The 24,852-nt window shown below is 47.1% G+C and overlaps 1 protein-coding gene across 2 annotated transcripts in view; it reads right to left on the reverse strand.

Moving 5' to 3' along the window:
* Window positions 1-24,852, reverse strand: part of zc3h13 (zinc finger CCCH-type containing 13) — a 34,296-nt gene that overhangs the window by 7,956 nt on the left and 1,488 nt on the right. The window contains exons 2-18 of one of the 2 annotated variants that reach the window (XM_056301239.1): window positions 24,359-24,535; window positions 19,660-19,763; window positions 18,923-19,037; window positions 18,333-18,444; window positions 17,656-17,822; window positions 16,162-16,310; window positions 15,431-15,631; window positions 14,916-15,080; window positions 13,620-13,939; window positions 9,124-9,618; window positions 7,864-8,100; window positions 5,761-6,295; window positions 5,078-5,190; window positions 2,976-4,226; window positions 1,607-2,608; window positions 866-1,009; window positions 235-435 (exon numbers count right to left, since the gene is read on the reverse strand). In XM_056301239.1, coding sequence (XP_056157214.1) covers window positions 235-435; window positions 866-1,009; window positions 1,607-2,608; window positions 2,976-4,226; window positions 5,078-5,190; window positions 5,761-6,295; window positions 7,864-8,100; window positions 9,124-9,618; window positions 13,620-13,939; window positions 14,916-15,080; window positions 15,431-15,631; window positions 16,162-16,310; window positions 17,656-17,822; window positions 18,333-18,444; window positions 18,923-19,037; window positions 19,660-19,763; window positions 24,359-24,526 — 5,479 coding nt within the window. In that variant the 5' untranslated portion in view covers window positions 24,527-24,535. Of the gene's footprint in view, window positions 1-234; window positions 436-865; window positions 1,010-1,606; window positions 2,609-2,975; window positions 4,227-5,077; window positions 5,191-5,760; window positions 6,296-7,863; window positions 8,101-9,123; window positions 9,619-13,619; window positions 13,940-14,915; window positions 15,081-15,430; window positions 15,632-16,161; window positions 16,311-17,655; window positions 17,823-18,332; window positions 18,445-18,922; window positions 19,038-19,659; window positions 19,764-24,358; window positions 24,536-24,852 lie in introns of those variants that run through there. The other variant, XM_056301240.1, reaches the window with a different exon arrangement.

Genomic DNA, 24,852 nt, shown 5'->3' on the forward strand with positions numbered 1-24,852 from the left:
CCCTCTAGTGGATGTATTGCTTAACAACCATGCCAACGTAAAACACAGATGGAAAGTATGTGGGCAGTGACATTTAGAACATTTGAAACGGACGTATCTATTTACGTACATAAAGGGAGCATAAATTAGCCTTAATGCTCTTTCAGTGAAATGTCAACAAAATCAAGTGCAAAAAATGATATCTGGGTAAAACAGAAATCTCATTTCCTGGCTTGAGAAAGCTGACCCTCTCACCTTTGGGGTCATCCAGTTCGGTCTTGCACACCTCCTTGACCTGCTCCAGCAGCTCGGGCCCTGCCAGCCGCTTGGAGACCCCCGCTCTGAGGAGCACGGCACCTGGCGTGAAGCGGAGAAGGGCTGCTCCTGCCGCCCGTGGCTCCTGCTTCTGCTTGGGCATCAAGCTGGACCAGTCCACATCGATCACGTCCAGAGGACCTGCCAGCATACACAGTGATTTAGTGTTAAAGTAGAACAACTGATGAATTTCAATCCAAGACATTTTAATCCACCAACTGCAAAAACTGTCAGCTATGTTTAAAAAAAAAACTAAACATTACAGGCACAAAGCAAATCAGATTAATGTTTCTATTTGCGTTGTGAGAAATCATGGCAACTATCAGGAAGAAATGTTTTAAAATGGATATGCAAATATTTTGGCATAAATCTGCAGTGTTTCATCTGACAATGAAAGGTTTTTCTGTTTAAAGAGAGCAGTACAGACAGCAATACTATAAATGACCTTTTCATTTAAAAATATTTATTGATGAAGCAGGAAAGTTCAGTTGAAAACTGATCAAAGAAGCTGTTGAAAAAAAAAAACACGATGGATTCATAAGACCCAGGATGTTAATGTATTTGTCAGCACCTGTAATCTTCTCTTCATCTTGCTGATCTTCTTTCTTCTGACTGTCAGCCAGTATTTCATCCAGTTCATCATCACTGATTGGTTCGTACTCCTCTCCACCTGACGCCACTGACTGGCTGTCATCTTCCTTCCCATCCTCTTCTCCTGTAACAATGCAAAAATAGCAACACGTTAAATCAAACTGACGTGTAGAAGGGCCTATGGAGACCTTGAAACTCCATCTTGACTTTAAATATAAGAACAACACACACGCTTTCATATGTATGAAAAACACAGCTTACACTACTGCCTTGAACTGAGTTCCTTCCTTGCATCTATTACAGGATAAAGGAAACAATCATGTTTTTCAACATTACCTCTCTATATACATGCTGTCACGATAAACACTCCATTATCAGCCATAATACTGAGTGGTCTTCTGTGTGGCCCTGAAATGCCATCAAATTTGTGCGGAGAGTTGTCTAGACACTTCTTGGTTTGCCTCTGCGTTCGGTGGTTTACATCAAAATGAAAATGAAAACAATGCCAGACAGCTATTGTCGCATTTACCATATAAAGACAGATTAATGATAGTCCACCAGGGACATCACTGGTGGACTGGTGACACCACCAGACACTTTTCTTCACAACAAACAAAAGATTGCTCATTATTATGGCTGCTAATGGGATGTTATCCCTATAACATGTTGAAAATCATGACTGTTTTCTTTTAAGCAATGCCTCCTTTGTCTTTGGCCTTACCATCAATACTATCTGCCTTATCCAACTCCCGTTGATCTCCCATGGCATGGTGACTGTTGCTGGGCTTCTCAGGCTCCAAGCCGAAGGCTTCTCTGGGTAGCAGGGGTTCGTAGTCACTCCTCTCTTGCCTCATCATAATGTCCCCGCGCAGGTCTCCCCTTAGATCTCCCCTCAGATCTCCTCTCAAGTCGCCCCTCAGATCTCCTCTCACGTCGCTCCTGAGATCTCCTCTCACGTCGCCTCTCGGATCTCCTCTCACTTCGCCCCTCGGATCTCCTCTTACGTCGCCCCTCAGATCTCCTCTCACGTCGCTCCGCAGATCTCCTCTCACGTCGCCCCGCAGATCTCCTCTCACCTCGCCCCGCAGATCTCCTCTCACCTCGCCCCGCAGATCTCCTCTCACCTCGCCCCGTAGATCTCCTCTCACCTCACCCCGCAGATCTCTCACCTCACCCCGCAGATCTCTCACGTCACCCCTCAGATCTCCTCTCACATCGCTCCTCAGGTCCCCTCGGCCCTGAACGCGGGGCTCACTGTGGGGTGGCAGGTCAAGCATCATCATCCTCTCCCTCTCCCCGCGGTCAACTCTATCGATCCTGCTGTCCCTCTCTCTCTCTCTCTCTCTCTCCCGCTCGTGTTGCTGGATCAGCCCCTCTGGGAGCAGGCGTTCCCTGTCCCGCAGGTCCCGCTCCCTCAGGAGAGGTTCGCGGCCTGGCCGCATCAGCAGGGGTTCGCGGCCCCGTCCAACCCACTCTCTGGGCTCAGGCTCCCAGTCTCTCTGTGGTGGGGGTTGCTGGAGGAGGAGGGGCGGCTGCTGTGGCGGCTGCTGCTGCTGCTGCTGTTGAGGCCGGAGGTCCTTCCTTTCTCGCTCCCGGTCGAACACCTCCCTCTCTCTCTCGCGTTCCCGGCTGTCGTAGGAGCCAGCACGGGACCGTGAGCGTGCCTGGTGTTCCGAGTCTGGGGAGCTGCGCCTGGAACTGTGGCTGCGGGAGTCCTGTCGGTCTGCCGGAGGAATTACACGAGAGAGAATTTGAACAGTCAGAGTTTACAGCATCAGCGTTTCTAAAAACATACAAGACAAATACTGTCGTGGCAAACTGGTTCAAAATTATTTGTTGGGCCTTAATAGGTGAAAATAAATCAGCTCTTGAGGGGGTATGGTCAATTTGCTAACCAAGGGCCATGTGTACACATGTTGTCATTTCAACCAAACTCTGCACCAGGATCAGTTAGTACACCTTGGAACACAGGGAGTGCGTGACTAGTGAAACCTGGTGTAGCGTTTGGTTGGAACAAAATCCTCAATTGCATGTTTGCAAAGCTATGGGACATACTCATATTCCAGCAGTGTCTGCGTGTATGCGTCTACCTGACGAGGTACTGCGGCTAGGCTCTCCTCTCCGTAGCTGGTCGATCCGAGACTTCCTCTCTGTCCCTGGGGGATCGGCCACCACTGGCCTCTCCCTCTCTCTCTCCCGTTCCCTCTCCCTCTCTCTCTCTCGGTCCCTGTCACGGGAATTGGCACCCTGCAGTCGGCCCCGGCGGGATCTAGGGCCCTGGGGGTCGTCTCGGTGGGTCGATTCATTGGAGGGTGAGCGCAGGCGTCTAGACGATGTACGGCTCTGGTTGCTGCCTAGGCTACTGCTGCGTGGCTGTTCTGGGGGCGGCTTGCGGAGTAGCGGCTGGGACATGAGAGGCTGTGGGGGCAGAGTCTGGAGCAGCATGGGGGGCTCCTGCGGCAGGAGAGGGGCAATTGGCAGGGGGTTACCCCGCTCCCGGTCCCTGCAGCCCCTGGGACCACCTCCCCTCCTAAGTGGCTCAGCAGGAGTCCTCTCAGCAGGAGCTGGGGGCACTATGGTCATCTCCCCTCCTCCTCCTCGCTCCATGACCTCCTCATCTGACCAGTCACTGAAATTGGCATCCATCTTTGGCAGGGGCGAGGGCTCTGCATTGCCCCCAGTGGCCCGGTGGTCTGGCCTCATCGATGGTGGTGGCGTCCGGGGGCCACGTTTTCTCTTACCAGGGGGCTGATGGGTCAATGGCTCCTCCTCAGACACATCGGACTCTCCTCGAGACCGCTTCCTTTTCCGGTCTATTGCCTTCTTTTTGACTGCTTTGCGGGGAGAATGCAGGGGCAGTTGGCTGTCTGAGGGACCACTGGATGGAGGCTCTGGATTGAAACGGTCTACTCCTCCGACCAGGCTGCTGCCACTGATGGTCTCCTCCTCCTTGCGTCCCTTCTTCAGGCCCTTCCTCTGGGACTTGGTCTTCTTCTTTCCCTCCTCGTGGGACTGGGACCGAGTGGTGTCTCGGTCCTCACTGACAGAAGCTGGGGGTGGGGGAGGGGGACTGGGCTCTCGCTGGTCTCTGCCTCTGCTGCGCGAGTCGGGTTGGGCACTGTCGGAGAGGTGTTCTCCTCTTCGGTCTGATGTTCTGCCTCGCTCGCCTCGGGGCTCTGGGTCCTCATGGCGGCTCCGACCCTCCCGCTTGTCCCCTCCTCGGCGCTCTTCATCCTTCCAGCGGGAGGACTTCTCGTCAGATGGAGGAGCCCTGGGGGGAGAACGCAGCAGGGGCTCCTGGGGCCGCACCACCTGGCTCAGTAGACGATGTTTATCCCCACCTGTACACACACAGATCTTTGTCAGGATGGAGACAAGTAGTAGCACAACAACTGGATTTCTCAACAAAATCCCTAATGCATTAACAAGAGTTAATAGACATCTTAGTGTAGGAAACTAATTCCATACCATTCCCTTTGCTTCTACTTGATATCAGAGTGCTTCACTGTGGCCATTTTTGGACAATCGACTGTTGTCCCCACTTGCAAACATGTGGCTTAATTCAAGTGAAAGGAAGTCATTTGAAATCAGGCCAGCGAACTTATAAAAGATATTATGCATTTACTTAATCTAGATTTATAATAGCAAGTCAATAAAAAAAATTCTATCTTAATTACAAAGCTATTAATTTATTGGCCATTCCACAAGTAGCGCTGTACTGTACTGGATGGGTGAATTTTCTGATCAGAAGGATATGATCAATTTTAACCAAATCCTGCCCCCTGCGCAGTAACTTCAGTATAATAGTAACTTAAAAGTTACTGTTACTCGAAATTACGAGCATTGTGGGCAACAAGGAGAGACAATATGGGCGACAAGGAGAGACAAGAAGAGACAACAGTCAGCCTTGCTGACTGTTCATAAACCAGAACCAAGATATGTATGCCATACACCTAAAGTGTTACACCAAAGCCAAAAAATATTTCAAACATGAGAGCATTTCATTTCAAAGAGCGCTGCTATTCCCTTTAGGAGGTTCCTTTGCATTTCAAGAGTGGTGCATTTCCTATTATAATGGAGTGTGCCCCTTTAGAAAGGATGTCCCTACTGTCAAGTGGAGGCGGACACACTGGGCTGGGGAGGAGGGGCTGAGGGTGGAGCTTGGCCTGCCCTCGGCCAATCGGGCGCTCACTTTTCTCTTCTGCGCTGTTGTAACTGTCACTGTCTCCTGGGCTCAGGTCACGTGCCGCCCGTTTGGGTGAGGGTCGTGGGCTTGGACTGCTCTCTACCCTGTGCCTCTTACGACTGAGGGGAGGGGGATATGGGAAAGTTCACACAAACACACACACAAACACACATAATGATGTTCATACTGTTTGACAGAATTTTTCATCTTCAAGATATCATAGAAAAGGTGGCAAGCTAGACTGAACCCATTAGCTAGAAGATTAGCATTCTGTACTTCTCCTTATTAACAAAATGACAACCCACTGGGCGATAATAACTTAAATCAAGCATATGCATTGGAGATATTGATAACATGAAAGAACAACTTGTGTAGGCTAAGCACAATGCAAATGTTTATCTGTATAATTTGGACACTAATTTCAAACTTTTTAATGTTATAGGTTTAATTATAAGTAACCTGTCCACATAATGGAGCAGGAGCAGGAGCAGGCATTAGCTAATTAACCAGGCAAAGACAGATCCATACATATCAATCAGTTTGGATTAACTTATTCATAAAGAGTAGTTGGACTGAATACTACTAGTGTACTTTAATGACGTGTATGTGGTTTCAAAGTGTTGGCAACGCTACAGTGATGTGAGCCAAATATCAGACTAGTCTCTCTGACCAGGGTGTGGTCTACGCACCTGGACTTGCGTTCCTCGTGGGATTCTCGAATGGCGCGATCCTCCCTGGGGTCCTCTCTCCTCTCCCGCCTCTCGTCCCTCCCCTTTTCCCGCTCCTCCCATTCCCGCTGCCTCTCCCGCTCGCGCTGCTCCCGCTCTCTCTCCCTCTCCCGCTCACGCTCCTTGCGCTCCCTCTCCCTCTCCTCCCTCTCTCGCTCGCGCTCCTCTCGCTCACGCTCACGCTCGCGCTCCCTCTCCCGCTCCCTTTCCCTCTCTCGTTCTCGCTCCCTCTCCCTTGCCCGCTCCCTCTCGGCCTCCCTCTCCTTCTCCTTCTCCCGCTCCTTTTCCCGCTCCTTCTCCCGCTCTCTCTCCCTCTCTCGCTCCTTCTCCTTCTCTCTCTCCCGCTCCCGGTCTCTCTCCCTCTCCCGTTCCCGGTCGCGAGCCCGCTCCTCTCGTCTGTCCTCCCCTCTGTCTGCCCTGCGCTCCTCTCTCCTCTCCTCTCTCTCAGACTCCTCCCCTCTTCCCTGGTGTCGGCTTGGAGAGGACGGTCGTTGATCTAAGAAGACGAAAGAGGAAACACAAGTTAGTCAAATCTTTTTTTTTTCTCGAGAAAGCAGCCAAAGCCTGTGTTTCCCTGGTGGTGATTATTTAATCTTGCCTGTCCACTGCTTTTTGTCATTTTTGTTTTTTTTCCTAGTGTAGCCTAAAACAAATAAATCTTAAAAATACTACTCGCATACTTGTTAGAATACAGTAATGATGCTTAAATAGACAGGTCACCCCAAAATCAAAAATACACATATTTCCTCTTATCTGTTGTGCTATTTTTATACTGTTTTGGTGCGAGCTGAAGAGTTTTGGAGATGTCTGCCTTCTCTCGAATACAATGGAACTGGATTGCACTTGGCTTGTGTTTCTCAGAGCACCAAAAAATTTTTTTTTAAAACTCAACAGCAGTGTCCCTTTCCGGAAATCATGACCCGATTACTCAAGATAATCCACAAACCTTGTTGTGAGCAATTTCCTGTCGGAACTATTCTCAGACAGAACTACACACCTCACACCAAAACGATTTAGATGGATAAATAGCACTAGAGGTAAGAGGAAAAACATGTATCTTTGATTTTGGGGTGAACTGTCCTTTTATATTGGACCCAGTAGTCTGAACTAGAAAAAAATAAACCCGACTGAACTAGGACCCCCCCCCCCCCAAAAAAAAAAATCATTGTATCTGGCTTTGTGGATCGTTACCCCTTGGCTGTTTTTTTTTTCTTCTAATTTTCCCTCCTTTTCTCCCCAATTGTATCCGGCCAATTGTTGCCCAAGTGATGGGCAACAGATGAAATAGTTTCCCTATTAGATTACTTTGCACTGCTTGTGTGAGCTAGAACTTAACACACAGACTTTGAACCCCCCCCCCTTCTCCCTAATTGTATCCAGCAAATTACCCAAATTACTCCACTCTTCCGAGCCGTCCCGGTCGCTGCTCCACCGCCTCTGCGGTCCGGGGAGGGCTGCAGACTACCACATGCCTCCTCGATACATGTGGAGTCGCCAGCCGCTTCTTTTCACCTTACAGTGAGGAATTTTGCCAGCGGAACGTATCACATGGGAGGATCACACTATTCCCCCCAGTCCCCCCCCGAACAGGTGCCCTAACCGCCCAGAGGAAGTGCTAGTGTAGCGACCAGGACACATATCCACATCTGGCTTCCCACCTGCAGACACGGCTAATTGTGTCTGTAGGGACACCCGACCAAGCAATAACACGTCTGGAACTTCGACGCCCCGGTAACACGGGGATTTGAAATGGAGATCCCCGTGTTGGTAGGCAACAGAATAGTGTGCCACGTTACCCAGACGACCCACCCCTTGGCTGTTGAATAATTATAGGCAATATTCATTAAGAGGCATTAGGTGAATGCAATGCAATGTTGAAGCAAGCAAACAGAAAAAAAGGTAAAAGCATGATCATTTATGCGTGTGGGATTTGTTTATTTAATCCCATGGAATTAAATAAACAATCTAATACGAGGTGCTGTGGTCCAAAATGACCAGTTTCCCTAACACACACTGTCAGCCTTGATAGCTTGCAGTAACAGTGACTTCCTTTTGCCCACAGACCTCTCTCTCTGTTGTCCCTGCGATCCCGTTCGCTGTGCCCTCCCCTCCTGTCATAGGAGGCATCTCGGGCCTGCTCCCCTCTCCTGTCGGCCTCGTAACGGTCTCGTTCTGCAACGCGCTCTGAAGTCCTGTCCGACACACTGCGCTCAGCGCTCCTCTCCCGAACACTGCTGCTCCTCGACTCCCAGCTGTCATGACCACTCTCTAGTTGGGAGCCACGAGAGGTTCTGCTGGAGCCTGATAGAGAGGGGAAAAACAGATGAAGTGGAAAACATGCATAGGCTCTGTACAGTCACAGTATTTGTGGTCTTGCAAGTTGAAACTAGCAAACTACAAAACAATTTCAACACACAGAAAGAGCTAATGCTAGCCATAATCCATACACAGCTGTGAATTGTGTTCTATACTTCTGATATTTACATAATTTTTTTTTTAAATTGGTTGGTGTTGAATTTTAAAATAGATCTACACCTTAGCCTTATCAAGTGGAATGTGGTAGAAAATGTGTTAGAGCTGTCTACTGTGAAATTTATGGATTTTTTTCCTCCCTTTTTCTCCCCAATTTTACACTGCCAATTACTCCACTCTTCCGGGCTGTCCCAGTCGCTGCTCCACCCCCCGTCAATCCAGGGAGGGCTGCAGACTTCCACATGTCTCCTCCGATACATGTGGAGTCGTCAGCCGCTTCTTTCCACCTGACAGTGAGGAGTTTCGCCAGGAGGATGTAGCACGTGGGAGGATCACGCTACTCCCCCCAGTTCCCCTTCCCCTCCGAACAGGCGCCCCGACCGACCAGAGGAGGCGGTAGTGCACCGACCAGGACACATACCCACATCTGGCTTCCCACCCGCAGACAAGGCCAATTGTGTCTGTAGGGATGCCTGACCAAGCCGGAGCGGAGCTAACACAGGGGTTCGATCCGGCGATCCCTGTGTTGGTAGGCAGCGGAATAGACTGCCATGTTACCCGGACGTCCCTTCTGTGAAATTTGATAATGTACACCTATAAAAGAGCCAAGTGTGATGCCTTACTGACTAACCTGAATTTGCCTCTTGATTACCACAGGGCCGTGTGATAAACACACATGAGTGAAGGCAGGCAGGCAGGCAGGCAGCCACACAAGCACACACAAACCCACACACATACACATGGTGAAGAGAGTTCCTTGAATGAGTATCAATGATATTTAAAAATATAACTAGCAAATCATGGATAGAATCATCAGCAGAAGTAACAGAACAATCTGCTGTCTGTTCTTACCTTTCTCAGAGGTCTCGGCAGTGCGGCCCCGCCCTCGTCCATTCCTCTCTGCTCTGCTCTCCACCCTGTTCTCCCCTCTGCCTTCTCCTCTCCCCACTTCCTCTCGCCCATGAGCCCTTCCATAGCTTCTGTCCTCCTGGACCGTATCCTCCTTCCTGTGGGTTTCTGTCCTCTCCCTTTCCTTCTCTCGCTCCCTGTCTTTCTCCCGCTCCTTCTCCCGCTCCCGCTCGCGTTCCCTGTCACGGTCGCGACGCTCCAGGGAGTCTCGTCCAGAACGTGTGTCTGCCCGGCTCTCCCGGGAGTCCTTGTTAGGCTCCCTGTTGTCCCGGTGGTCCCGGGACTCTCGCGTCATGTCTCTTGCTCGCTCACGGTTGTCCCGCCGCTCACGTCCCTCCCGGGCCTCCCGTTCGTCCCGGGTGTCCCTTGACGAGGTCTGCTCGGTATCATAGTCCCGCTCATCCCGGCTGCTGTCCTTGTCTCTCCTACTGCGGCTCTCTGTTCCCAAGAGAGATTTGAGAGCTTCATGAATACAAGAACATTAAAAAAAAAAAACCAAAAAAACCCAAAACTGAATAATGATCAACAATGCTGGTCGATACAGAAATATTATCACAACTATCATAGGGAATTTTACACTTCATCAGTTATATCATATCTGCTTACAAATGCAAAAATACCATGTTTACGAATCCAATTGAGGTTTGACACACTGAACTGTTTGGTTATTTAAAGTATAATATCAAACCAAGCTAGTTTTCAAATAATATTCCCTCAATGTCTTGATGCATGCTCAATAATCCAGGTAAGGAAATCCCAGGAAGTTGAATCAGTTCATTTGGACACAACGTTTAGTGGGAGAAACCTTTCATCACTCATCTAAATGACGTCGTCAGTCTCAGCTGACTGCAGGTATCGTCATCCTTATAAAGAGCAGAGTTGCATAACGACCAAAACCAACAATCAGTTTCATATGCAAATTGCTGTCACCATTAATTAGAGTTACACTGGTCATGTGTACTATTCACAGAAGATTGGGGAATAGCTGCAATCACAGCATTGTAAGATGGCGACGGATGTAAAACAAAAAGAAGGTTGAATCAGTTCATCTGGACACGTTTATTGACAGATACGTTTCATCACTCATCTAAGTGACATCGTCAGTCTAAACTGACTGCAGGTATCCCCACCCTTATAAACAATACAGTACCATCAAGGTTCAGCGTTTTCGGTTTTTACCGATTTTCACCGAAAAATACCCAGATTTTTTTTAAAAGGAGCAGATCGGTTTAAACTGATTTTCACCCGCATGCTTTCATGGTGGTTTGCATTTAATGCATCTGAGTGAAACTATCGAACAATTTTCTAATTACTATTGATGAAGTGTTACTCCCAACGAAAATCTTCGTTACTCCCAACGAAAATCTTAGCATCTTCAACTTTGCCACCTCCAGCTCCGCTTTCTGTCTTTTCATCAGTGCCACCATCTCTAAACCATACAACATAGCTGGTCTCATTAACATCTTCAACTACCACACAGAGTCCTGCCATCTTCAGAAGTTCTCTGATGACTCTGCTATAGTCGGCTGCATCAACAAGAGCGAGGAGGCTTAGTACAGGGCTGTAGTGGGAAACTGTCACATGGTGTGAGTGGAACCATCTGCAGCTCAACGTGACTAAGACCAAGGAGCTGGTTGTTGATCTGAGGAGGGACATGACACCAGTGACCCCTGGTTCCATCCAGGGGCTCAGTGTGGACACTGTGGAATACTACAAGTTCCTGGGGGTGAATATAGAGAATAAACTGGACTGGGCTAAGACCATTGATGCCCTCTACAAGAAGGGACAGAGCTGTCTCTATTTTTTGAGGAGGCTGAGGTCCTTCAACATCTGCCAGACAATGCTTAGGATGTGGTATGAGTCTGTGGTGGCCAGTGCTTTCTTGTTTGCTGTTGTGTGTTGGGGCAGCAGGTTGAGGGTAGCGGATGCAAACAAGCTAGATAAACTGATCCGCAAGGCCTGCGACATTGTGGGGGTGGAGTTGGACTCTCTGGTGGCGGTTTCTGAGAGGAGGATGCTGCTAAAGTTATGTGCCATTGTGGGAGTGCAGGAATGAGGAGACGGAGAGATCGAGTCGAGTCAATTCCGTTTACTCGCCACACAAAACAACACCGATACAGCACAATCTCTCGTGGCAACCAGCTAACCGCTAGGCAGCTGAAAACATGGCTCCACTTCCTGGAAAACTCTAAGCAGTGCCTACGTCAGCACTCTGAACGTCTGCCTTAAAGGAGCAGCAGCCCCTGGTGAATCTATCGTCAATTGTGTATCACCACACCATCATGGACAATGTCTGCCATTCACTCCATGACATGCTGGTCAGGCACAGGAGTACTTTTAGTGATAGACACATTCTGCTGAAATGCATTATAGAGCACCACAGGTGGTCTCGCCTGCCTGTGGCCATCAAACTTCACAACTCATCACTCAGAGTGTCAGACACTGAGTCAATAGTCATTAGATTGGCGCTTCAACTTATTTTACCCTGTCGGGTGTTTGTTTGTGCTGTTTGTTTCATGCTGCAGTAATACAGTATAGATAGGGTGTTATATGCTGGAACATTGTGCACATACACTACCGTTCAAAAGTTTGGGATCACCCAAACAATTTTGTGTTTTCCATGAAAAGTCACACTTATTCACCACCATATGTTGTGAAATGAATAGAAAATAGAGTCAAGACATTGACAAGGTTAGAAATAATGATTTGTATTTGAAATAAGATTTTTTTACATCAAACTTTGCTTTCGTCAAAGAATCCTCCATTTGCAGCAATTACAGCATTGCAGACCTTTGGCATTCTAGCTGTTAATTTGTTGAGGTAATCTGGAGAAATTGCACCCCACGCTTCCAGAAGCAGCTCCCACAAGTTGGATTGGTTGGATGGGCACTTCTTTGAGCAGATTGAGTTTCTGGAGCATCACATTTGTGGGGTCAATTAAACGCTCAAAATGGCCAGAAAAAGATAACTTTCATCTGAAACTCGACAGTCTATTCTTGTTCTTAGAAATGAAGGCTATTCCATGCGAGAAATTGCTAAGAAATTGAAGATTTCCTACACCGGTGTGTACTACTCCCTTCAGAGGACAGCACAAACAGGCTCTAACCAGAGTAGAAAAAGAAGTGGGAGGCCGCGTTGCACAACTGAGCAAGAAGATAAGTACATTAGAGTCTCTAGTTTGAGAAACAGACGCCTCACAGGTCCCCAACTGGCATCTTCATTAAATAGTACCTGTTAGAGCCTGTTTGTGCTGTCCTCTGAAGGGAGTAGTACACACCGGTGTAGGAAATCTTCAATTTCTTAGCAATTTCTCGCATGGAATAGCCTTCATTTCTAAGAACAAGAATAGACTGTCGAGTTTCAGATGAAAGTTCTCTTTTTCTGGCCATTTTGAGCGTTTAATTGACCCCACCAATGTGATGCTCCAGAAACTCAATCTGCTCAAAGAAGTGCCCATCCAACCAATCCAACTTGTGGGAGCTGCTTCTGGAAGCGTGGGGTGCAATTTCTCCAGATTACCTCAACAAATTAACAGCTAGAATGCCAAAGGTCTGCAATGCTGTAATTGCTGCAAATGGAGGATTCTTTGACGAAAGCAAAGTTTGATGTAAAAAAAATCTTATTTCAAATACAAATCATTATTTCTAACCTTGTCAATGTCTTGACTCTATTTTCTATTCATTTCACAACATATGGTGGTGAATAAGTGTGACTTTTCATGGAAAACACGAAATTGTTTGGGTGATCCCAAACTTTTGAACGGTAGTGTATGTTTAGATGTTTTATTCTTATTTCTATTGTCTCCCTGGGGACAAATAAAACCTACTTGACTTGATTTCTTATTTTATTTTCTATTTCTACTTTTTTTTTCTTATTTCTATTCATTTCTAATTTCTTGTTATCTTGTATCTTGTTAGTTTTTCTTTACTAGAGCATGAGCAATAGGACCCAATTTCCCCTCAGGGATGAATAAAGTATTTCTTATTCGATATTGTAAGCCTTCCCTTTCACTCTTACTGGTACTCTTCTGTCGCAAATCACTCCTGACACTCTCCTCCACCCACTCCACCCTGCCCGCACTCTTCTTCACCTTTCTTCCGCACTCCCTGTTACTTTGGACATTTGACCCACTATTGATTAAGTGTGTATTGCTGGTACATATCACTATAGATTTATCCCCCAGGCCTATTGTGTATTATATGACAATATCCAAATTTGATCCTGATACCATTAAAAAATTATAAACAGTAATTTTGAATTATTGTCCAATCCTACTGGTCAAGTTTATGCATTAATTGAGTTATCTACAAGCTTTAGAAGGAAGGGAACTTAAAACTGGTAACTTATTAATTTCAACTTGTTTACTTGTCAGCAACAATGACTTTAGTAATAATTAGCAAATGGCAAACAGGGTTTCTCCAAACACAGCAGAACAGTACCGTCTCGGCGTTCGTGTCTGCGTTCCTGGACTGGCGGACTCCTCTCCCGCTCACTGCGGCTCCGGGAGTGTTGTCGGCTAGGGCTGGATCGCTCGGATCGGCGGTGGGGCGAAGAAGCGGGTGGTGACCGGGAGCGTCTGGAGCTCAGGGGGGGAGAGCCTGCAGCTAGGGCAGGAGGCTCACGGTGGTAGGCAGGGGAGGGGGAGCGGCGTCGGCGAGGGGAAGGAGAATGCCTCTGGGCAGAGGAACCGGAGTGAGAGGACGGGGAGTGGTGGCGGGGCGAGGTAGGTGTTCGCTGGTGATGTGGAGGAGTGGCAGACCTGCGGTAACAAAATGAGTTTTTTTTTTTTTTTATGGGTTGGTGCCACATCAACTAAGCCCTTCCAACACAGATACCCTGGTAAAACAATGCTCCTTCCATGAATATTAACATTCCTGAATGAAGGAGGAAGTGTTAAAATCAGAGACATGAATTAGAGATCAGTAATAGATCAATATCGTGATATGAGACAAGATATGTCTGGGACGTTGGTTATTGTATTATCATGAAATAACTTACATGATGTCATTCCCTGACCTTAAAGGCTGCATTACGGTAGAGTAATACAGTTTTCTGAACTTATTGCATTACTTTGACTGAGAGAAATAGACAATGAATGCCCCTACCTGCTTGATCACCATATCCACATTACTAATAGTCATTGCTCAAAATTTTTTGGGGTAAATATCTTATGAACACACCAACAGTCATCCCTAAAATACTGTAACATTATCAGTAGAGGAATTCAGTCAAAAATATTGTGATATTTCATTTGGTGAATATTGTCCAGTCCTTGCATGACCTTCAACATGCTGATGCTTGCAATGAAATTTAAAATTATGGCAGACTGGAGCAAATATTTCTTTTGACCCCAAACCCCTTCCATAACTCCAAAATCAAGGCGAGCAGAAACATTTAGAAACTTCTAGACAGATCCCCACGTAAACAGCAAAACTGTGGTGATGAATTTGCCTACCATTGTAGCTATAATGATCTAAAAGTTTACCTGAACAAGTGATTTGAGCATTGATAAAAAATGATGCAATTTTCATCAAGCTATGCTCACAGACTCTGTATGTAAATGTGGGTTTATACACAGAAAAAAAATGGACTGGAGGCTAGACTGACACCAAAATGAATTCCTATTTTACAGCCTGCTACATCAGTTTCCTTCAACCAGCAATCTGATCAAACATCTACGGTGGGGCATTCTTGCTCACAAGCATGATCAACACATGGTTTCAGACTGTGCTGACCTGCGGGGAGGTGACGCTGGTGGCTGGGCCTTGTGAGAGGCTTTGGGAGATAGAGATTTTTTCCTTACAGGAGGCGACAGGTCCCTGGAAGGAGACGACACGCTACCGGAACGCTCCTCTGACGTCAGTGAACGTTTCGCCTTGTGGGAGCTGTCAGAACGTTCCCTGCAGAGAGACCAAGATCACGGTTTTGAACATTACATATGTTATGAAGCTTTTCATATATTTGCCATTAAAAAACATTTTATTTATATGATGGGGCTATTACCCCTGCTACAACACACAATAAAGTCTTAAACAGTTATTCATAATGGTCAAATAAATTATGCATATGCAACTATACACAATCATTGTACCGTGCTAAGCAGCTGTGCTCTACCACATGAAGTAATTCTTCAGAATAATTCACAATACTGAGAATAACAGTAGATAATTTGCCAATTTATATTTGCTAAACAATTTCATATGATTGCACTGGGGAGCACGGAGGGAAAATGAGTCAGTCTGCAATATACCTGCGCTTCTCCTTCTTCTCTTTGTGTTTTTCTCCATCCCGCCCGCGATCCTTTCCCTCCTTGGGCTTCTCCTCAGTCTTCTCCTTGTTCTTGTGTTTGCCTTTGTGCTTCTTTCCCAACACAGGAGCCTCCACAGGGGCTGGGGGAGGGGGGCTGGGGGTGCGAGGGCCTTTCTTTTTATTGTGGCTCCCTTTTGAGGACCTGAAGGGGACAAGAACACTATTCAGAAAAAAGTTCTCAGTATTTCACCTATTAATTGCTCCTAAAGGTTTCAGTTACAGAGTTCCATATTTTTCTCCTACATCCTTAATTTCAGTTCTGGTATTTTTTCCCCCCAATTTCCCCCTTTTTCTCCCCAATTGTATCTGGCCAATTAGCCTGCTCTTTTGAGCCGTCCCGGTTGCTGCTCCATCCCTCTGCCGATCCCGGAGGCACCCCGACCAACCAGAGGAGATGCTAGGTGCTAGTGCAGTGACCAGGACAAATACCCACATCCGACTTCCCACCCACAGACACGGCCAATTGTGTCTGTAGAGATGCCCAACCAAGCTGGAGGTAACACAGGGATACAAACCGCCGACCCCCGTATTGGTAGGCGCCTTCAGTTCTGGTATTTAATCAAAAAGTATTCTGACACTGATTGGTCTGTGTTTGTATTTTTGAAAAAGACATTCTATTCATATGTGAAAAAGCAGGAAGTTGTTTAGATAACAATCAAAACAGACTCCTACCTGGCAGAGTCTGAAACAGGGGAGGCTATCACTAACTTCTTCTCCTTCTTCCCAGAGCCTGAGGCTTTGGTTCCAGTTTTGTGTTTGGGAGATCCGGCGGACTTCCTGGATGAGGGTGAACCTTTTGAGCTTGATCGCTCAGGGGAGAGCTGAGGAGACGATGAGAGAGCAAATGCAATATTCAAAATTGTAGTCCCTTGAAGAAATGTGTTGGTGCAATGGACAGGCCACAGAGGTAGAAGTGGCAGACCCATAGATAGCCAGAACCAACACAGCAGTGTATTCCAGCTGTGAGATGGCGACTTGAGTCAGGCTTTTATTACACCACCAGTGCCCACAAATACTGCCATGACACCACTGCGAAAAGCACAGAGGTGACACTGTAACTTTGGCTTCTTTGATGAAAATCACACATGACAAACTCCAGTCGTGTTGTATATTATTTAAGAGTTACAACGTTCATGAGCAGAAGTTGGTTTTGTAAATGCATTTCCTTTTAATGTAAATGTTAGAGAAACAGTAAAAGACCAATCAAAGAAGGCTGAATCAGTTCATCTGGACACAACGTTTATTTTTTGATTTCCCCCCCCAATTGTACCTGGCAAACACCCTGCTCTCTGAGCCGTCCCGGTCGCTGCTCCACCCCCTCTGCCTACCCGGGGAGGGCTGCAGACTACCACATGCCTCCTCCGATACATGTGGAGTTGCCAGCTGCTTCTTTTCACCTGACAATGAGGAGTTTCACCAGGGGGACGTAGCGCGTGGGAGGATCACGCTATTCCCCTGATTTCCCCTCCCTCCTGAACAGGCACCCCGACTGACCAGAGGAGGCACCAGTGCAGCAACCAGGACACATGCCCAAATCTGGCTTCCCACCCGCAGACACGGCCAATTGGGACGCCCGACCAAGCCAGAGGTAACACAGGTATTCGATCCGGCGATTCCCGTATTGGTACGCCCCCTGGACACAACGTTTATTGACAGATACATTTCATCATTCATCAAGTGACCTATTCAGTCTAAACTGACTGCAGGTATCCCCACCCCTTATAAACAATATATTTGCATAACGACCGAAATCAATGACCAGTTTCATATGCAAATATGAAACTAGAGTTTCAATGGCCATATGTACTATTCAGAGGATTTGGGAATGTGTGCAATCATAGCATTGTAAGATGGCGACAGATGTATGTTATTACACGGTTTATAAGGGGGTTTATAAGGGTGTGGATACTTGCAGTCAGTTGAGACTGAAGCAGTCACTCACATGAGTTATGAAACGTTTCTCTCTCAATAAACATTGTGTCCTGACGAACTGATTCAACTTTCTCTGAGTAAAAGACCTACCTTGGTCGTTTTCTCTCAATAAACGTTGCGTCCAGATGAACTGGTTCAACTTTATGTGAAGCATACTTTCTTTCAAGTCAAATTCTCTCTTTGTCCTCTCAATTGCAGGTAGAGCTGAACGATCCAAAACACAGCCACATTTACCTTCAAGGCGCTGCTGGTTCGTGTTTTGGCGGGCGCCTCCTCCTTCTTGATGACAATCTCCTCCCTCTTCTCCATGTTCTCTTGTTCCAGCTTCATCAGCTCCCGCTGAATCTTTTGACGTTTCATCTCTAGGGATAGTTCGTAGTCGTAGTCTCCGATGTCAGAGTCTGAAAGCCATTCGACAAACAGGGATGCTTAAAAGCATATAGGTATTTAAACATTGAGAAATGTTTCATCACCCATCTAAGTGACCTCTTCCATCTAAACTGACTGCAGATATCCCCACCCTTACAAACAGCACAGTTGCATAACGACCGAAACCAATGTCCAGTTTCATATGCAAATATGAGCATGACCATTAACTAGAATTTCAATGGCTGTGTGTACTGTGTACTATTCACAGAATGTTTGCAAGCACAACATTGTAAAATGGTGACAAATGTACTCTTAGGGCCACCCCTCAGTTCAGGGATGGTCGTTCCCTCTACACATAGATGGCCTCTCTGACTCCCCATTCGCCAGTCACTTACCAGTCATTTAAGTCACTTAGATGAGTGATTAAACATTTCTCATTTAACTTTCTGTGATTTCCTTACCTGGATTATTGAGCATGCGTAAAGACATTTATTTTAATGTATACATGCCCACGGTACGAAAAAGAAAAGTGTTAAGAGAACCTTCACGATTGGCTTCCCACTCTGTGGGTTCCTCCTCGCTGGCAGGAGTACGTTCCTTTGTTATCTTTATATCCTCTTTCTCCCTGTGTCGGCCTCTAGAGGAGTCTCTCCGCTGTAGCATAAATGTAAGCGCGCACGCGCGCACACGCACACGCACACGCACACACACACACACACACATGCAATGTTAAAATTATGAAAACAAAGAACGCAATACATACAGTCATTGTCTGTGAGAATGATAAACCAAAAGGATTCTGGGACGGAATTTTGCCTCTTGTCACTGAGCATATGACAGGGGTGCCCAACTCCAGGCCTTGAGGGCTGCAGTGTCTGCAGGTATTTGTTCCAACCATGCACTACACCACCTGATTTAACTAATTAGCTCACCTCTTGGAACAAGGAGGGAAAGGAATTAGTTAAATCAGGTGGTGTAGTGCATGGTTGCAACAAATACCTGCAGACACTGCGGCCCTCGAGGCCTGGAGTTGGGCACCCCTGGTGTATGATATCTGCCGGTTATAAAAGATGTCTGTTAAAAGATGTCTTTTAGGGACCCTATCATCCGAACCAGAGACCAATGAACTTACTCTAACAGTGGGGGACGTCGGCTCTTCAAGATCTCGCTTCACGTTTTCTGAGTCAGCATCCTGTCTCTTATTCTTCATCCTCTCCCGCAGATCACCAGTGGGCCTCTCTGCTGACCTGTTTCACAAAACACACACACACACACACACAAGATTTCAATAGTGAGTAATTAATTAAGATGCTATAGAGCAGTCATCTTATCAGAAAAAAGGCAGCGAAAAAATAAAACCCAGAACTTATTAGAAACAAATAGAAATAACCTACTTGTGAAAATATTAATCCGGTAACAACATGCATCTCCATCCATTATCTTAACCACTTATCCTGCTCTCAGGGTTGTGGGGATTGCTGGAGCCTATTCCAGCAGTCACTGGGCAGCAGGCGGGGAGACACCCTGGACAGGCCGCCACGCCATCACAGGGCTGACACTGACACACACACACACACACACACACACTTTCATTCCTACGGACAATTTAGTACGGCCAATTCACCTGACCTACAAGTCTTTGGACTGTGGGAGGAAACTGGAGCCCCCGGAGGAAACCCACGCAGACATGGGGAGAACATGCAAACCCCACACAGAGGACGACCCGGGATGACCCACCAAGGTTGGACTACCCCGGGGCTCGAACCCAGGACCTTCTTGCTGTGAGGCCACCACACTAACCATTGCGCCACCATGCCGCGTATCTCTATCCCATAGAATATAAATGGCAAATCTCAAAGGCCAACTCACCGACTAAAACTAAATCCTTTTCCTCGTGGCTGAGTTCCATGTGTATAGCGACAAGTGTTGCCGTAACTGCAATTACCAGTCTTCAGCCAATTTCTACAGTGACTCTGTAAGAGAAAAAAAATTCTACTTGATGCGATGAAGTGAGATCATTATAACAAATAAGATCATTAAAGCAGTAGAAATGAGGTACAAAGTACTTGCATTTACACAGAAAACACCAAATAAATCTTACTGACATACAAAATAGATACAAAATAAAAAAGTTGAATCAGTTCATCTGGACACATTTACTGACAGAAACATTTCATCACTCATCTAATGCCCCTTTTCCACTACATGGTACCGGCTCAACTCGACTTGACTTTTTCGTTTTCCATTACTTGAAAGTACTGGCATTTTGGTAACTGTTACCACGTTTCTGGTACCACCTTTGTCGAGGTTCCAAAAAAACTGGAGTGGGTACCAAAATCAAGGCAGAGCAGCTACACTGAGGGGGTACTATTACGGTAATGGAAAACAACACTCTACGAGTTGAGTAGAGTCGGTACCATGTAGTAGAAAAGGGGCATAAGTGACCTCTTCAGTCTAAACTGACTGCAGGTATCCCCACCCTTATAAACAATATAGTTGCATAACAACCCAAACCAAAGATCAGTTTCATATGCAAAAAGATGTGACCATTAACTAGAGTTTCAATGGCCATCTGTACGTTTGACAGAGGATTTGGGAATGTTTGCAATCACAGTGTTGTAAAATGGTGACAAATGTTCTCTTAGCCACCCCCTTGGTTCAGGGATGGTCGCATTGAAGTCCCCCAGCAGAACTATAAAGTCCCGAGGCGGAGCCCTATCCAGGACACCGCCCAGAGACTCCAAGAAGGCTGGATACTCCAAACTGCTATTCGGTGCATAAGCACACACAACAGTCAGAGCCTTTCCCCCAGCGACTCGCAGTCGTATAGAGGCAACCCTCTCATTCCCCGGGGAGAACTCCAACACGGCGGCGCTCAACCGGGGACTTGTGAGTATCCCCACACCCGCCCGGCACCTGTCACCTTGGCCAACTCTGGAAAAGTAATAAGTCCAGCCCTCTCCAGGTGTTTGGTACAAGAGCCCATGCTATGTGTGGAGGTGAGTCCAACTATATCTAGTTGGTATCGCGCCACCTCCCGCACCAGCTCAGGCTCTTTCCCTGCCAGAGAGGTGACATTCCACGTCCCAAGGACCAATCTGCGATGCCAGAAGTCAGCACACCCCGGTCCCCACCTTTGCCTACCGCCCGGCCTGCATTGCACCCTACCCCAATGCTCATCCCCGTGTGTGGTGGGTCCACGGGTTGGTGGCTCCATGTTGTTTTTTCGGGCTGAGCCTGACCGGGCCCCATGGGCCAAGGCCCAGCCACCAGACGCTCACCAGTAAGCTCCCCTCCCAGGTCTGGCTCCAGGAGGGGGCCCCGGTTTCCCTTTTCTGGGCGAGGTGCTGTAACTCTGCTGGTGTAAATTAACTGGGTTTTTTGGGAATTGCTCTTAGTCTGGCCCCTCCCGTGGGACCAATTTGCCTTGCGAGACCCTACCAGGGGCTATGGCCCCGACAACACAGCTCCCAGGATCCCCAGGACACACAAACTCCTCCACCACGTTAAGGTGACGATTCTCGGAAAAGAAGAAATGGTCCAATGAGTCAAAACTGGAGCTCCAGGCCTGCCTCGAGTGCAGTGACTGGAGTGTTTTTGAGGCTGGATCTACAGACCTGGATGAACTTACTGACACTGTGACATCTTACATCAGCTTTTGTGAGGACACGTGTGTCCCCATCAAAACCTTCTGAACCTTTAACAACAATAAGCCCTGGTTCACAGCAAAACTTAGGCAGCGTCGTCAGGCCAAAGAGGAAGCCTACAGGAGTGGAGACAGGATCCGGTATACCAAAGCCAGGAGTGGCAAAAAGATGCTACTCTGAAAATTTGAATAACAGGTTTTCTGCCAATGACCCATCATCAAGTCTGGAGTGGTTTGAAAGACATTACCAATTACAGCAGACCACCCCCCCCCCCCACACACACACACACTGCAGGGAACTATCTGGGTTTTACTGCACGTCTCAGCCTCTCCAGCCACAATACACAACCAACTGCACTCCCTGCCAGCCACTATCCCCTCCTCACTGTCCCCCACCCACACTCAGGACCTGTGTTGAGGACATGCGCCAGCTCTTCCAGAGACAGAAGACCAGGAAGGCACCAGGCCCAGATGGTGTGTCACCCTCCTGTATTGAAGTCTGTGCTGACCAGCTGGCCCGCATTTTCACACTGATCTTCAACAGATCACTGGAGCTGTGTGAAGTCTCCTCCTACTTCAAGAGCTCCACTATCATTCCAGTCCCCAAGAATCCCCATATCACAAGATTATATGACCGTAGGCCCATTGCCCCAACGTCTGTGGTCATGAAATCCTTTGAGAGACTGGTGTTGGCCGACCGGTAGGAAATCATAGGCCTCCTGCCCGACCCCCTGCAGTTTGCCTACCAAGCAAACAGGTCAGTGAATGATGCAGTCAACATGGGATTGCACTACATCTTCCAACACCTCTACCCCCCAGGGACATACACAAGGGTCCTGTGTGTGGACTTCAGCTCAGCGTTCAACATCATCATCCCAGATATCCTCCACTCCAAACTTACCCGGCTCGCTGTACCAGCCCCCATCTGCCAGTGGATTAAAAGTATCCTGACAGACAGCAGGGGGGCAAAGTCCCATCCAGCTTCCAGACAATCAGCACTGTTGCCCCCCAGGGATGTATGCTCTCTCCTCTACACAAATAACTGCACCTTAGGTGACTCGTCTGTTAAACTCCTGAAGTTTGTGGATGACACACAACCATCATTGGCCTTATCAGAATCAGAAACACTTTGTCATTTAATTTCATGCACTTGCGCACATGAAATGAAACAAAACATCATTATCCGGGATGCTGGCAAGTCTGCATATAGACTAGAGGTTGATCAGCTGGCCCTCTGGTGCGGCCATAACAACCTGGAGCTGAACATGCTCAAAACAGTGTAGATGATAGTGGACTTCAGGAGGTGACCCCAACAACGGTACCCCTCACCATACTCAACAGCATGGTGTCTGCAGTGAAAACCTACAATTTCTGGGTTCCACAATCTCCCGGGACCTAAGGTGGGCATCCAACATAGACACAATTATCAAAAAGGCCCAGCAGAGGATGTACTTTCTCCGCCAGCTCAAGAAATTCAACCTGCTTCAGGAACTGTTGTTTTCAGTTCTACACCGCAATAATTACATTACATTACACTCATTTAGCCGACGCTTTTATCCTAAGCGACTTACAATAAGTGCATTTAACGTAGGAAATCAGGAGAACTACTAGTCATCAGAGGTCATAAGTGCATCTTCTCTCTAAACAAGCATCTAAGAGCAAAACCAGTGCTAAAGTAAAAATGCGAGAAAGAGATTTTTTTTTTAAATGAGTGAATACAATGAGTGCTATTAGCAAGTAACAGGGTAGTAGTTCTTGAGGAGGTGCGTTTTCAACCTGCGCCGAAAGATGGGCAGCGACTCCGCTGTCCTGACATCAGTGGGGAGTTCATTCCACCACTGTGGGGCCAGGACAGAAAAGAGCCGTGACCAGGTCTTTCGGCAGCAGGAGCCTCTGAGCGATGAGGCGACCAACAATCCAGTCTGTCCTCTGTACATCCATCACTGTCTGGTTTGATTCGGCCACCAAACAGGACAGGGACAAACCACAACGGACAGCTAGGTCTGCAGAAAAAATCATTGGTGCCAACCTGCCCTCCATTCAGGACTTATACACCTCCAGACTCAAGAAATGGGCAGAAAATCACTGCAGACCCATCGCACCCTGGTCACAACCTGTTCCAACTCCTCCCCTCTGGCAAGCGCCACAGAGCACTGTTCCCCAAAACAACCAGATATAAAAACAGTTTCTTTCTGCGGGCTGTCATTCAAATGAACACTTAAAACTATCAAATAAATCCAATCATTTTGTATATACTATACTGTACTGTAATGTACATTGTACGTATACTGGTACGCTCTGTCATGTCCATCTGCCTCAGGCATGTGTACAAGTAAGCTGCTAACATCTATTTCAGCATCTCTGTTATATTCTCTGCACCATTGCACTTTGTGTTGTTGTGTTGTTATTCTATGTTAAGTACACTGAGAGAGCCATGAAACCGGAGTCAAATTCCATGTACGTGCAAACCTACATGGCCAATAAATATGATTCTGATGACTGTGCTCTAATATGCCCATTCACTTAGCCCTACCGAGTACTTATTTTAAATCCATTACTGCTTGTCTACTCTATCAACTCAGTACCTATTGCATGCCTGCCCATCCTGGAATAGGGATTCTTTCTCTGTTGCTCTCACTGAGGTTTCTTCCATTTGTTTTCTTGACAACGTTTTTGGCTGTTTTCTTCCCCATCCGAATCAAGGGTCTAAAGATGGGGGGTGTTGTACATTGTACATAATGTAATTGTGATTATAAAGCCCTCCATGTCTAAAATGTGATATAGGGCTAGACAAGTAAATTTGACTTGACTGCGACCTTGGTCAAGGCCTTTCTAAGTATTTTCTGGGCCAAGAAAGATGCTTGTAATGATTCTAACTGTGCATTTGAGCTCTTGGAAAGTAACACTGACCGATACACTTACGTCAGCAGCAGCATTACTCCCAGTGCTGGGACCGAGTCTTTCGAACACACTTGGCCGGCGAGAGGCGGCAGTGGGGTTACTGGTGCTACTGGTGGTGGTGGTGGTTGTGCTGCCGTCAGATATGGTTTTAGAATTCTCCACTGTTACCTTCCGCCTGATCTTGGACATTCTGCAGGACTTTAAATAATAAGGAATTAGATTACCTGGATCTGTATGTTCTTGTTTCATCATGAGCAATTATACTGAAGATACGATAATTCTCACAGAAAATTGAATCAGTTCATCGGAACACGTTTATTGAGCGAAACGTTTCATCGATCATCTAAGTGACCTCTTCAGTCTCAACTGACCGCAGGTGTCCCAACCCCACATGAACAATACAGTGCACAACGACTAAAAACAACGATCGGTTTCATATGCACGTTACCGTAACCATTAACTAGTTACAATGGCCATGTGTACTATTCACGGAGGATTGAGGAATAGTTGCAATC

Source organism: Lampris incognitus, chromosome 21 (genome assembly GCF_029633865.1).
Source record: "Lampris incognitus isolate fLamInc1 chromosome 21, fLamInc1.hap2, whole genome shotgun sequence".
NCBI lineage: Eukaryota > Metazoa > Chordata > Actinopteri > Lampriformes > Lampridae > Lampris > Lampris incognitus.